The sequence below is a fragment of the Bos grunniens genome, chromosome 14 (genome assembly GCF_055505025.1).
Source record: "Bos grunniens cultivar Pamir isolate PY7600 chromosome 14, Bosgru_T2T1.0, whole genome shotgun sequence".
Taxonomy (NCBI): Eukaryota; Metazoa; Chordata; class Mammalia; order Artiodactyla; family Bovidae; genus Bos; species Bos grunniens.
This window is the reverse complement of record NC_141178.1, coordinates 21,936,771-21,950,299: the sequence shown is the minus strand read 5'-3', so window position 1 is coordinate 21,950,299 and position 13,529 is coordinate 21,936,771. Positions and strand designations below refer to the sequence as shown.

Sequence of the window (13,529 nt, the reverse complement as noted above, 5' to 3'; positions counted from 1 at the left end):
AAGATTAAGATGATGCTTAAGACAATTGATCTGGGAACAATGAAGTTAGATTTGAGTGGGGAGATCAAGAAATGGAAGAGAGCAGGTTGGGAGATTCAGATGATTTCAAAGATGGACCAATACAGTCCTAAACTATCAAGGTAACAATGAAAATGGGGAGGAAGAAAAGACTGAGGAGCGCTGAGAAGGCAGCATCTCCTTTGTAGAAGGTGCCAGCTGGTGGCACACAGTTAAGCTACGCGTGGGCAACGTTGGCTCAATTATTGTTTAAATGTTTTCACTTAGGCACCAACATTTTAAAATGTAAAGGATTTAAGTAAACTGTCAGATTTATAGCTTCTCTTTGGGAAGAGAAGAATAAATTGCCAACCCTGGGCTGATATTCAACTTGGCATCAATTAGCTAGAACTGAGTATTCACCATTCGTTTTTGGATGGATAAGCTTTCTCCAGCTTTTCAGAGTCCCTGCATTTTCCCTTTTGTATAGTATCTGGCCTACTTCACTGATGTATGTTACCTTCCTGGCCTTTGACTTACAGGAATAATAAGAGAACAAGCGATCACTGGGAGAGCTAAAATAAATGTCCCTTTCATTTTAGTCTAATTAGGCATAATCTAAACCTTAAATGATTCTTCAAAACTAGAACTGATATAATCACTTTTGTGTTAGCTTTTTCAACTGGTCAAATAGTATTATACATACTATAGATATATATATGTCACCTTGATGTGTGTGTGTGTGTGTGTGTGTGTGTGTGTGTATAGCATTAGGTAAATCCCTTCCTCCCCAAATAAACATCATTGCCATATCTGATAGATTATACAGAATGATCTTAGATCAATAATATGGCCTATGAAGACCAGCAGAGAGCACTTGACCATCGTTCTTGGCAGCACTGGGAAGCTGCCACTACGACTTTCTCGTGGGTTTCTTTTATAAGTCATTACACACAACATGTCTCAATAGGGAAGCTTGTCCCCATTTTCTAGCTTTGAATTTAGTGAACCTGCTCAAGGATCATAGCAAATTGAGGTTTAACTTCACTTTTGTATTAAATTTAAACTACTTTAAGGGTATTATTTGGACACTTGGCAGTGAAAGATTTTTAATTTTTGATTAATTCAATATTGATAAGCATTGTGAGGGAACTGTTCTTTGATTTACCTTTTTAAATTCCAAAGTCTTTTGCCTCACTTTAGTCCATGGGGTCACAAAGAGTCAGACACAACTTAGTGTGACCTTAGTCAGACACAACTCAGTAACAATAAGCCAAAACATAAATCTAATATAAAAACTGTGCTATTGTTGAATATGATGTGGACTCATGTAAGAAGTGATTTACTATATAGAACCAATCACAATCTAGGGGACATTATATGTATAGTATCCTCTAAGAAAAGATATGTATTAGGACTAGTACTGTCTATTCGTGTCCTGTCCCCAACACTGGCATTGTGAAAATACACAAAAGCTATGAACAGTGAATTTTAATAAGTCTAGATCACACATCATAATTTTAAAACAGTGTAAATATAGTGGCTAGCAGTCAGTTACACTGATATTCAGCTTGAAAAGAATGGTAGAACTATATACTGTTGTTATTAATAGTGGAATACCTACAGTGCTAGACATGATGTTTGTATTTAGGAGGATTGTATTTAAGTGTATGAATAATTTTTTGTTCCAATGGAGCTTGAGTAAAGTGCTAAGCTCCATTTTAATCAAATGGGACTGCTTACTAAGAATTAAGTACACAGGGAACTATATTCAACATCCTGTGATTAAACCATAATAGAAAAGAATATTAAAGAGAATGTATATATGTATAACTGAATCACTTTGCTGTACAGCAGAAATTAACACAATGCTGTAAATCAACTATACTTTAATAAAAAATAAAATTAAAAAATAAATATATCACTTAAGGATTAGAATAAGATAATGTCTTTTACCGATTGTACAGCCTCTTTAAGAGTGGAGGATAATTAAACAGGTCTTCCGAATACAGTCTATTTAGTTCCTTTTATATTAATTCCTCATAGCTTCACTGTCACATGCAAAGACACTTTCCTCAGTTCTTCTGGTGATTTTTAAACTATTCTTATTTCTTGGATGGTTTTCCTGTAACTTAACTTTCAAAACAGTGGCATGTAAAATAAATTTAATAAATTAATTTATTCTGTTACATAATATTAAGTTGATAGGATCTCTCCTTCTGTAGGATTGCCAAGTCAAATTTTAAACAAAGAAGGAAGAAGGCCACAAAATCAAGCAAATCAAATTCGTCACATACTATATGTATGTAATTGAACAAAAATCACTAGCCCAGAAACAAGTAACTTTAAGATATCTTGAAAAACCAGATCTAAAAATATTAGGATATATGCCATTTCCCTACATTACATGACCATAACCATTGCCCCTGGATCTATGGGTGGGAGACTTGCTTCTCCTACATGGAATGGTAACCATTTCAATGGTTTCTTCTTTCTCATAATTATTATAATGTTTAAAAATTCTACAAACAGTAATATCCTATATTGGAGTGGTAGACTCAATGTTGGGGCCAAGGGGCTTACATAATGATGCTAATACTTAACTCAGAGAGTTCAAGGATAAATAAACATAATTTAGAAATAGTTAAATAACAAGTAGATGCTATTGTATTACTTTTATTTAAAATAAAACTATTCAGAGATTTGGAGAATAGTTATCTGGAATATATCCAGGGACAAAGAAGCAAAAAAAAAAAAAGAAAAGAAAAGAAAAAAGGAAAGCATACAAAAAAAGTAGTTACAAAGACCAGTTGACAATCTTATTTTATTTTGCTTATACTAATGACCCTTTCCTCCTCACTCAAGTCAGCCCTATTGAGATTTATAATCTGTGGCTAAGTTCCTTAAATATTCAGTCTCAGTTTTCACATGTATAAATTGATAATAATAATAAGTTCCTTGAAGAATTATCATGAAATCAAAGGAATGTGGCAAAGGAGAAGGTGCTCAATAAATGGTAATCACCATAATTGTTGTACTTGATTTTCAAAATATAGCACGTTGCAAGGAAATGCAGTAAAATAATGAAAAAACAATACACAGAATAGTTGGGATTATAAACTTCAGAGCCAGATTATGGGTTTTGATCCCAGCTCCACTTACTGGCTGTGGACTCTGGGCAAACTGCTCTCAAAGGTATGTAAGAGGCACTGAGAGCTATCACTGACACCTGAACTGACGTTTAACCCTCATTTCTCAGAATACCCTTTCTGTGAGTCCTCAGTTAGGCTTTCTTATCATCTTCTTATTGCACTCTGTACTTCACCTTCCTAAGCCCTGTCACAGTTTTAATTACATAGCTATTTCCTATTAATATCTCTCTCCATTAGACTGTGAGTTCTAAGAAGATAGAAAGCATATTCAGCTAATTAAGGACTACCACAGTGACTAACACATCTCAGAGCCTCAGGAAATATTTCTGAATGAATGAATGAGTAAATAGAATATAGTCTCTCCCTAAACATCTCAGCACTTCTTGTGTAAAATAATGCCTGGATGTGCTGTCCAAGAGAGAAATGAGAATATGGAATTGGAAGGCAGAGTACATTTGAGATTAGTTAGCTGTTGCACTATTTCTGAAAAGACCAAAAAAAAAAAAAAAGAAGAGACTAGCTTTAAAATCAGACTGACTACTGAACTGATCAACTGAAAGAAGTGAAAATGTTAGTCACTCAGTCATATCTGACTCTTTGTGATCCCAAGGACTGTAGCCTGCCAGGCTCCTCTGCCCATGGAATTCTCCAGGTAATAATACAAGAGTGGGTAGCCATTCCCTTCTCCAGGGGATCTTTCCAACCCAGGGATGATTACTTTAGTTAAATCACACTGGCTAGTAGACCACTGCTCTCTTTTGAAAATCATCTGTTGTGATGGATTTTCTTTATAAATTAGTTTGGTTTCACAGTTATGACTATAATAACTTGGTCCTGAGTAAGCTTATGAGAGTATGTTATCCACATGAATTTTATGTGTCCTGTTGGGGTGTCTCAAGAGAAAAAAATTGCAGAGAAGCACCACTCCAGGCCAGTGATTTCTAACTTTTATAACTCTTCAGGGCATACTGAAAAACCCTCAACAATCTCAGCACTTTCAAGAGTGGTAGGAGTATAGCAGAATCAAAGAAGAAAGTTAGGATTTCTTCTCTTGGCGGTAAAATGACTATAACCCAGTGGAAAGACCTCTAATTTATGGGGAGTGCCTCCTCTCTGGTTACTTGTACAGAACTATATGTTTCATTTTAAAAATGCTGGCTTCCTTATGGAACATTTTGTCTTGGCAACTCAAGAAACCATATTATAGGACAGAAATCTATTCCAATTTCCCATGTGTAGATGTAGGAATTTCCTTTGGGATTAGTCTGTAAGAGTCAAGGTTAAGTCAATGTACTTAAAATTTAGAAAAATTTTCATTTACGTAAGTTTATTTTTTGTCTCAAAAAGGCTTTAGGATGGTATTTTGTTAATCCAATAATTGTAGCTACTACTTAAGAATGATGATAGCTTACCTGAAGCAAAGTCAAGACTGAAGACTTGGTGTAAAAATTCAAATTGAGAAATGAGTTTATAACAATGTGTCTTATTTAAATATGTATCTTTACATACACCTAGATTTGAGTTCTAGTTTCAACACTTACTAGGTATGTGATTGTGGCCAAGTGTATGCAAATAATAAACTCGTATAGCTTAATTTGGGTAAACAGGTTGTGTGATTGACTGGGCTTATATGCTGACTATTACCTACTATCTGGGTAACCTCGGGTAAGTTTCTGAATCTCTCTGCCTAGGTTTCCTCATTTGTTAACTGGGGATTATAAAAGCTCTGTCTCATAAGACTGCTGTGGGCCTAAAAGAGTACGTGAATGTCAGGTTTCTAGAATAGTGCCTGGCTAGTAACAAATACTGAAAGTTTTAGCTACAATTATGATCATTCCTTTTACCCAATTTGATTTTCTAATTTCTTGACTTGTTTATATCTCCTGAAATGTTAATCATTTAATAACAGAAAACAAGTAAAACATAAATGTACAAGAACAGTAAAAGATTAGTATGAAAATTAAAAGTTACATTTATATAGAGACGTAGTACCATACCATTAAACCTGTATTAATCTAATGAAAACTGATACTGCAACAATAAGCTAGAAGAAACCTAGACAGCAATAATAGCAAGTTGTTCTGAAAAACACTTTTCAGATGTATTTTTAATCACCATTTTCCACCTCCTGTCCTCCACTGGGAAAAATGGAAAATAATTATTTCTACCTGTTCTCAGAGCAGGTAATTTCTTTCAAATTAGGGCTCACTGCAGATTTACAAATAAGAAGTCATTGGTTGTCACAGAATAAAAGCAAAGTAAATCCTAAAATAGAGGTAATATGATGATGATAACAGATCTATCCTGGTATATGTGCAAAGATGGACAGTTTACAACTAGCTTATTAATAAATTGATAAACAGCATTTCAAATGTTGGGACACTATTATTTAGCAGCCAATTCTTACTTTGATTTACAAATTATGTTTCTAGTATTAGTTGTTAAATCTTATAGGAACGTTTTTCACAAAGAAAACCTATGTTGTGTTATTGAAAACTTCATGAAGGACTTCACATCACTTGGTGAAAAGTTTAAAAGTTGAGTCCCCTTCAGCTGTTTTTCTCATTAGCTCAATTAAAATGGCATCACTCAAACACCAGAGATTGACAACCAATGGTCATAGTATTGTGCCTGCCAACAAAGTTCAAGGGCCCACAGCACAAACCAGCCTTTTGTACCGTCAACTTTGACCCGTCCATTATATTACCCCCTTTCCTCATTCGGATCGTGTTTCAAAGCTCTGCTACTGCTTTTTCCTTTACTTTTTGATTATTTCTGTCCTTGAAATCAAATGCTAATACCAAGACGGCGGGAGGAAACGGAAACAAGACCAAGTGGGGTGCACCCAGTAGCGCCACCCTGCCACCCACCCCATCCTCATCCAACTCTCATGCACTGTTGAAGTCAACTTCATTAGGAAAACCAAGTCAGCGCCTGTGGAGCTCTCCAAACCACCAATCAACAGAACTTCTCGGCCAGCCGGCGCTCTGGGGGTCTCTGGCCCCAGTCACAGACCGAGAGGAGAGGGGAGGAACACTGCTACCTGGAGTTCTCCCAAACCCTGCCAACCCTCCAACCACCGACTTCTCGAGACGGGAGATGTACAGGCTGAAACCCCAACTACAGCCTCACCTTCTTCCTCCAGGGAGTTCATACAGGGAAAGTAGCCGGCCAGTGCCTCGAAGGAGGCGGAGAGGCTGCTCCGGCTCTGCGAGCGCTGCATGGAGCGCCCCGCGGCGCCGGCGCCCCCTAAGCCCTGCCGGCCCATCTTGGAAGAAGACCCGCTCTTCCCGCGGTACAAGATACGAGGCGTCTTGGCGGCTGGGGCGCGGCGACCGCAGCGCTTCTAGGGCCGCGATGGTGCCGCGGGACCCCAGGGAACTGACCCCTGCCTCCCTGACCTGGTCCGGACCAGACGTGGCTTTCTTGGCTACCGAGGGTCTGCACTCTTTGGGGAGGCGGGGGTCGGGTAAAAGGAAGGGATCCAGGCAGTGGCGATCGGGGACGCGGTTGCTCGATGGGAAAGTCCGAAGTCTCGCCAGGAGGGAGCTGAGGTTCCCGGAGGCTGTGGCTGCGAGTCAGTCTTGGCGCCCTCCCCTCTCCGGGAGATGCTGCTGATGCTGAGGTCCCCGCCAATCAGCAGCCGGAGGGGGAGGCGGCGGCGGCGGCTGCAGCACCTCGGAGGGCTGGCGGCTTGGAGCGCGCACCTCAGGTTCAGGACAACTGCGACCTCCAGTAGCTCCAGCTGTTTCCGCTTCTCTCCCCCCTCCCCGCCCCCAACCGCGTGATGAACGCCAGAGAAGGGTCGTTAATTAAGACAATAGGTTAGGCATCGCAGATGGGTATTATCTCAAATTTTTGGTAGTCATTTTCCCTCTCCTCGGTCTCACTTAAAATTTATTAACGCTCCTCAAGAATAGACAGGGAATACTGAAATTTTCTCCAAATCATAAAACAAAGGCTCCCCAATTTTCAACAGGTTCCATAAAAGCCTACAATTAGCTTTCTCCTTTATCTGCTTTATTAAAAAGATAAAAAGTCAACAGAAGGTAAAAAAGGTTTTTAAAAAAAATCAAAAGCCTGAAAAAGCATCAACACAAAAAAATGGACTGTGATGTTTACCAATTTTGCTTTAATTTTAAGAATTTTTAATGCTTTCCCCCCCCAAATTAATGTGTTACCTATTGTTGCTAAGAATGATAATTAGCACTGTTAGGCTTTCAAAGGTAACATCCTCTTAACATAAACCTGGAAGCAACACAGACATACAGAAACACAACAGTTTGTAAGTGAAATAACATCCCATTCTGCAAATCGCAGATCTCTATTCCAGAACATAGAGCAACCGTAATTCCATTTTGCTGCTGCTGCTGCTGCTGCTAAGTCACTTCAGTTGTGTCTGACTCTGTGCAACCCCACAGACGGCAGCCCACCAGGCTCCCCTTTCCCCGGGATTCTCCAGGCAAGAATACTGGAGTGGGTTGCCATTTCCTTCTCCAAAGCATGAAAGGGAAAAGTGAAAGTGAAGTCACTCAGTGGGAGAAGGCAAAAGACTGTCCTCCTTTTTGTAACCTTAGACAAGCCCCTTGACCTCTCAGTTTCCCCATCTAGGCAGGTGGGAAGTCAGGGAACAATGGTGATTCCAGACCTAACCATGTCACAGCTTGATTGCTGGCTGTGTGTTTTAGGGGATTTCAAAAGTGTTTGTAAAATGTAAATTATGCAATCTAAAATGGTTCTTTCATACCATAAGTATTTCCTGATTACTACATATGTACAAGTTCTTTGCTTGATATACTGGGAAATACAAGTAAAGTCACTCAGTCATGTCCGACCCCATGGGCTGTAGCCTACCAGGCTCCTCTGTCCATGGGATTTTCTAGGCAATAGTCCTGGAGTGGATTGCCATTTCCTTCTCCAGGGGATCTTCCCAACCCAGGGATCGAACCTGGGTCTCCCGCATTGTAGACAGACGCTTTACAGTCTGAGCCGCCAGGTAAATACAAATACTCATTCAATTAATAGTAATTGAGCTCCTAGTGTATGTCAGGTACCTTTGTAAATACTGAGGGCATATGGTGATCCAAGCAGATAGAAATCCTTGCTCTCATAGAGCTTATAATCGCGTAGGGGGGAAAAGACGCACACACACAAATCAGTAAATTATATAGTGTTTAAGGGGGGGGGATAAGTGAAAATGGCAAAAAATAAGGGGTATAGGACAGCAATTCAAACAATAGTTGTCAGGGTGGATATCATTGACAAAGTGACATCTGAATAGAGGTATAAAGAAGCTGAGAAAGTAAGCCATTTGTATATGCGAGAGAGAGGGTTAGTTTGAGGCAAAGAGAGCCTCCAGGACAAGCTCCCTAAGATATGATGTCCTCATGTATCCACAGAATAGCAAAGAGGCCAGGGTGGCTGGAGTGGAGTGAGTAGGAAGGAATGGAGGTCAGAGAGATGAGACAGAGAAGGGACAGATTACACAGGGGTATGCGAACAACTTTGGCTATAGCACATCACAATTTAGACAGTACAAAACAATGCACTCATATAAGAACCCTCTCAAACCTTTCTAAGAATTAGGAAGCTTCCAGGACAACTAAAAGTGCTATCACATGACAACTTTTTGTTGCTTAGACTTAGGATCGGGCTTCCCTGGTGGCTCAGACGGTAAAGAACCCACCTGCAATTCGGGAGACCTGGGTCGATCCCTGGGTTGGGAAGATCCCCTGGAGGAGGGCATGGCAACCCACTCCAGCATTCTTGCCTGGAGATTCCCCGTGGACATAAGAGCTCAGTGAGCTACAGTCCATAGGGTCGCAGAGTCAGACACGACTGAGCAACTAAGCACAGCACACAGACTTAGGATCATCCAGGTTTCTTGCTTCTGTTTTTCTGATAGACTTTTTTTTGTCCTTCCTGCTACTCTCTTAGTTCAATTTCCTATTCATTATTCACCTTCCTAAAATACCAGTGTTTCAACAGAACACTGATAGAACTAGGAACTCTATGAGTATTTTCTCACACCATATTGCTTTTATTCAGAGATAGAAATGTTTTTAATAAATGAAATTTTCATTAGAAGAATAAAGAGAGTCATAGCATTTTGAAAACTGAAAGGACTATTGGAAGTCATCTAATGCGTTTTTTAAAACTGGGGGTCACAAATTTTTGGTGAATCACAAAAATAACTTACCATTAGAATGAGCCCCATTCTAAAAAATAAAATCAGAGTGCAGTAACTAATACAATGCAGTTTTTGTAACAACAGGAGTATTAGGTCATGAATATGTGTGCATTTCTGTGTGTTTGTGTGTTTACATGTGTGTACTAAGTTGTGATCAAGAGAAATGTTTCAAGGAAGAGGGACTAAGTAGGAAAATCCTAGGAAAATAAATTGGCCAAGGGTGGAAAAGCTTTATTTTGGTATCCAGGACATCATAATGAGAGTTGAAAGTCATTTAGGAAGGGGGTTATCTTGGGTTCCTACCAGTGACACCATAGTGATAGGAAATCTAAGACCTGGATCAGTGGTCACACCAGAGTTGCTTGGGTCCTGCCTTCTCTACATTAATAACCTGGCTCTATGCTCCAAGATGCTGAAGCTGAAGCTCCAATATTTAGGCCACCTGATGCAAAGAGCTGACTCATTGGAAAAGACCCTGATGCTAGGAAAGATAGAAAGTAGGAGGAGAAGGGGACCACAGAGGAAGAGATGGCTGGATGGAATCACCAACTTGATGCACATGAGTCTGAGGAAACTCCAGAAGATAGTGAAGGAAGGGAAAGCCTGGTGTAACAGTCCATGGGGTTGCAAAGAGTCAGACAAGACTAAGCGACTGAACAACGAATGGGCCAAGAAGAGTTTAGTCTGGAATAGCCCAGATGCATCTGTTTTTCCATGAGCATCACTTCTCTCTTGCAGATTCAGAACAAAGTTGTCCTGGGAAGCTTTTTGATAATTTTTCCTATAGTTGGGATTTGAGAGATATAAGTAAGTCATAGAAGACTGACACAAGGAGAAACAGGAAGTATAAAGAAGAAAGAAGGAAAGCACCTTATTTCAGGGAAGGAAGCATCAAGGAGAAAGAAGACCATCGGCACACAAGTATCAGAGAGAGACAATAACGGCCAGGGACCTCTAGTCTTGAATGATAACATGTGGAATACATGGAACTTATTGAGAACATTCACAATTCCGCTTTTCTGGTCCTATGCTTAAATGTTTTTGTATATAATAAATATATAAATAATATTTCTGGTTTATATGTTTTTAAAAGTTGATTTACTATTCCTTATTCCATTCTGATAATATGTACTACCAACATACCAAAGGAATTTAAAATTTACATAAAAAGTAAACTATTGATAAAAGATTGGAAATGTCATTTCCTCCATACCAGAAAGGACATTCAAATGGCTTTGGATGTAGTTTTCAAATGATGGGCTACTATATTGTTTCATTATGTAAACTAAACCTAATTTCAGAATCATTATATTCTCGGAGAAGGCAATGGCACCCCACTCCAGTACTCTTGCTTGGGAAATCCCATGGATGGAGGAGCCTGGTGGGCTGCAGTCCATGGGGTCGCTAAGAGTTGGATACGACTGAGCAACTTCACTTTCACTTTTCACTTTCCTGCATTGGAGAAGGAAATGGCAACCCACTCCAGTGTTCTTGCCTGGAGAATCCCAGGGACGGGGGAGCCTGGTGGGCTGCCGTCTGTGGGGTCGCACAGAGTCGGACACAACTGAAGTGACTTAGCATACTTATAACTTTCTTACTCATCCAAAGATAATCAGAGAAAAAGTGAGTCACAAATTTATACACTAATCACTTTCTAAAAGCAAATTCTGGCCTTGAAAAAAATACCACCAATATATATGAAAATTATATTTTTGAAAAAAAGATATATAGATTGATACAGCTTGCATGTGATATCATAACATTCTATTTGATGAATATGAAACATCACACCAATTATGCCATTTAATTCTTACATTAATCCAGAGTGTCATTATTTCTTTATAGATGAGTTAATGCTCAATAATATTGAGGTTCAGTGCCCTATATACTATATCACAGGTGTCTCACATATACATAAACACAGATGAAACATATGAAACAGAGATGATAGATACAATATGAACTATGTAGTAAATTATTTGGTTCAAAATAAATACTGAAAAAATATATTTAAAACTATAATGTTTCTTCTAACAATATACTAATATTAAATCCATATTTGCTCTTTTAATCAAAACATTAATATCACATAGCCATATCAACCCTGAATATTCATTAAAAGAACTGTTGCTGAAATGGGAGCTCCAATACTTTGGTTACCTGATGCAAAGAGCCAACTCAATGGAAAAGACCCCGATGCTCGGAGAGACTGAAGGCAAAAAAAAAGGGCAGCAGAGAATGAAATGGTTGTATAGTGTCACCAACTCAATGGACATGAATTTGAGCAAACTCCAGGAGATAGTGGAGGACAGAGGACCCTGGTGTGCTACATTGCATGGGGTTGCAAAGAGTTGGACACCACTTAGCTACGAAGACAACAACAACAACAACATATGTATTTCCTCTCAATTCTAACAGGACCAGAAAGTTACATGTCATTTATTTTATATATTTATTATTGTATACATTTATTATATGTATCATTTTTTATAATAGTTTCTCCAAAGAAAAAATCACCAAAATTTTAAAGAGTGTTAAATTAGCTTATTCCTGAAATAGAAGCTTGGTCACTGAAGTGAATGCATAAAGAGGTTATTATGTGAAGTAGTTACATAGTGTCTAGACCAAGGATTAGTTCAACTGGGAACACAGTTGTGCCGTTGGCAGCCTTGCTCTTTTCTATGCTAGAAATGATGTAGGCAATGATGATGAGAATGCAAACTACTAATAAAGGATAGGAAAGAGGAAGTAAGTCATTCTGGAAAGTAGGGAAAAAAACAAGTACTAAGGCCCAGAAATGCATATGCTGAAAAGACACAGAAATAGAATTCTTATTGTTGCTCCATCACTATTTGGTGTGTTCAGTCATCCCAGAAATTGCTGGTTGTTAAAAGAGATAGGAATTACTCAGAATAGGTATAAAGCCACATTGCAGACTGAACTAACCTTTTTCTTCTTGATACACCTTTGCTCTTGATAATATAGGAATTCATCTCTACCTCAGCCTTCACAATAGATTTCAATTACCTTTGCCATGCTGGACCATTCCTCTCTATGACCGCAAATAATCCTATACCAAATAGGAATATTTGTGCATATATTTTGGTTTGTTTTATTCAAAACTAACTCTCAAAATATTTGCAAACAATGTGACTGACAAGGGATTAATCTCCAAAATATACAAACAGCTCATGCACTTCCAGTATCAAGAAAACAAACAATCCAATAAAAAATATAGGCAGAAGATCTAAGTAGACATTTCTCCAAACAAGACATACAGATGGCCAAAAAGCACATGAAAAGATGTTCAACATCACTAAGTATTAGAGAAATGCAAATCAGAACTACAGTGAGGCATCACCTCATACCGGTCAGAACGCTGCTGCTGCTGCTGCTGCTGCTGCTTAGTAGCTTCAGTTGTGCCCGGCTCTGTGCGACCCTATGGACAGCAGCCCACCAGGCCCCTCTGTCCATGGGATTCTCTAGGCAAGAATACTGGAGTGGGCTGCCATTTTCTTCTCCAACTAGTCAGAATGGCCATCATCAAAAAGTCTACAAACAACAAATGCCGGAGACGGTGTGGAGAGAAGGGAACCCAATGACACTATTGAAGAGAATGCAAATCAGTGCAGCCACTATGGAGAATACAGAGGTTCCTTAAAAACTAACATGTGAAACATCAATCCTACTCTTGGGCATGTATTTGGAGAAAACCATAATTCAAAAAGATACGTGTACCTCAGTGTCCACTGCAGCACTGTTTACAATAACCAAGACATGGAAACAACCTGAATGTCCATTGACGGGGAATGGGTAGTAGTATATACATACAAAGGAATAACTCTCAGACAGAAAAGAATGAAATGATGCCACTTGAAGCAACATAGGTAAACCTAGAAATCAACATACTGAGCGAATTAAGTCAAAGAGAGTAAGACAATATCATCTGGTATCACTTACATGTGAAATCTAAAAAATTATATAAATGAACTTATTTACAAAACAGAAACAGACTCATAGACTTAGAAAACAAACAGTATTACCAAAGGGAAAGGATGAGGGAGTTTCCCAAAATTAGGAGTTTGGGATTAACATAGACACACTACTATTTATAAAATAGATAACCAACAAGGACCAACTCTACAGCACAGGGAACTCTACTCAGTACTATGTATTAACCTATATGGGAC

The 13,529-nt window shown here is 38.8% G+C and overlaps 1 protein-coding gene across 15 annotated transcripts in view; it reads right to left on the bottom strand.

The window, feature by feature from the left end:
- Window positions 1–13,529, bottom strand: part of RIMS2 (regulating synaptic membrane exocytosis 2) — a 605,965-nt gene that overhangs the window by 24,058 nt on the left and 568,378 nt on the right. The window contains exon 1 of one of the 15 annotated variants that reach the window (XM_086336258.1): window positions 6,282–6,896. The exons of the other annotated variants lie outside the window; for them this stretch is intronic. Within the exon in view, the coding sequence (XP_086192384.1) occupies window positions 6,282–6,417 (136 nt within the window). The 5' untranslated portion in view covers window positions 6,418–6,896. Of the gene's footprint in view, window positions 1–6,281; window positions 6,897–13,529 lie in introns of those variants that run through there. 15 annotated transcript variants of the gene reach the window in all.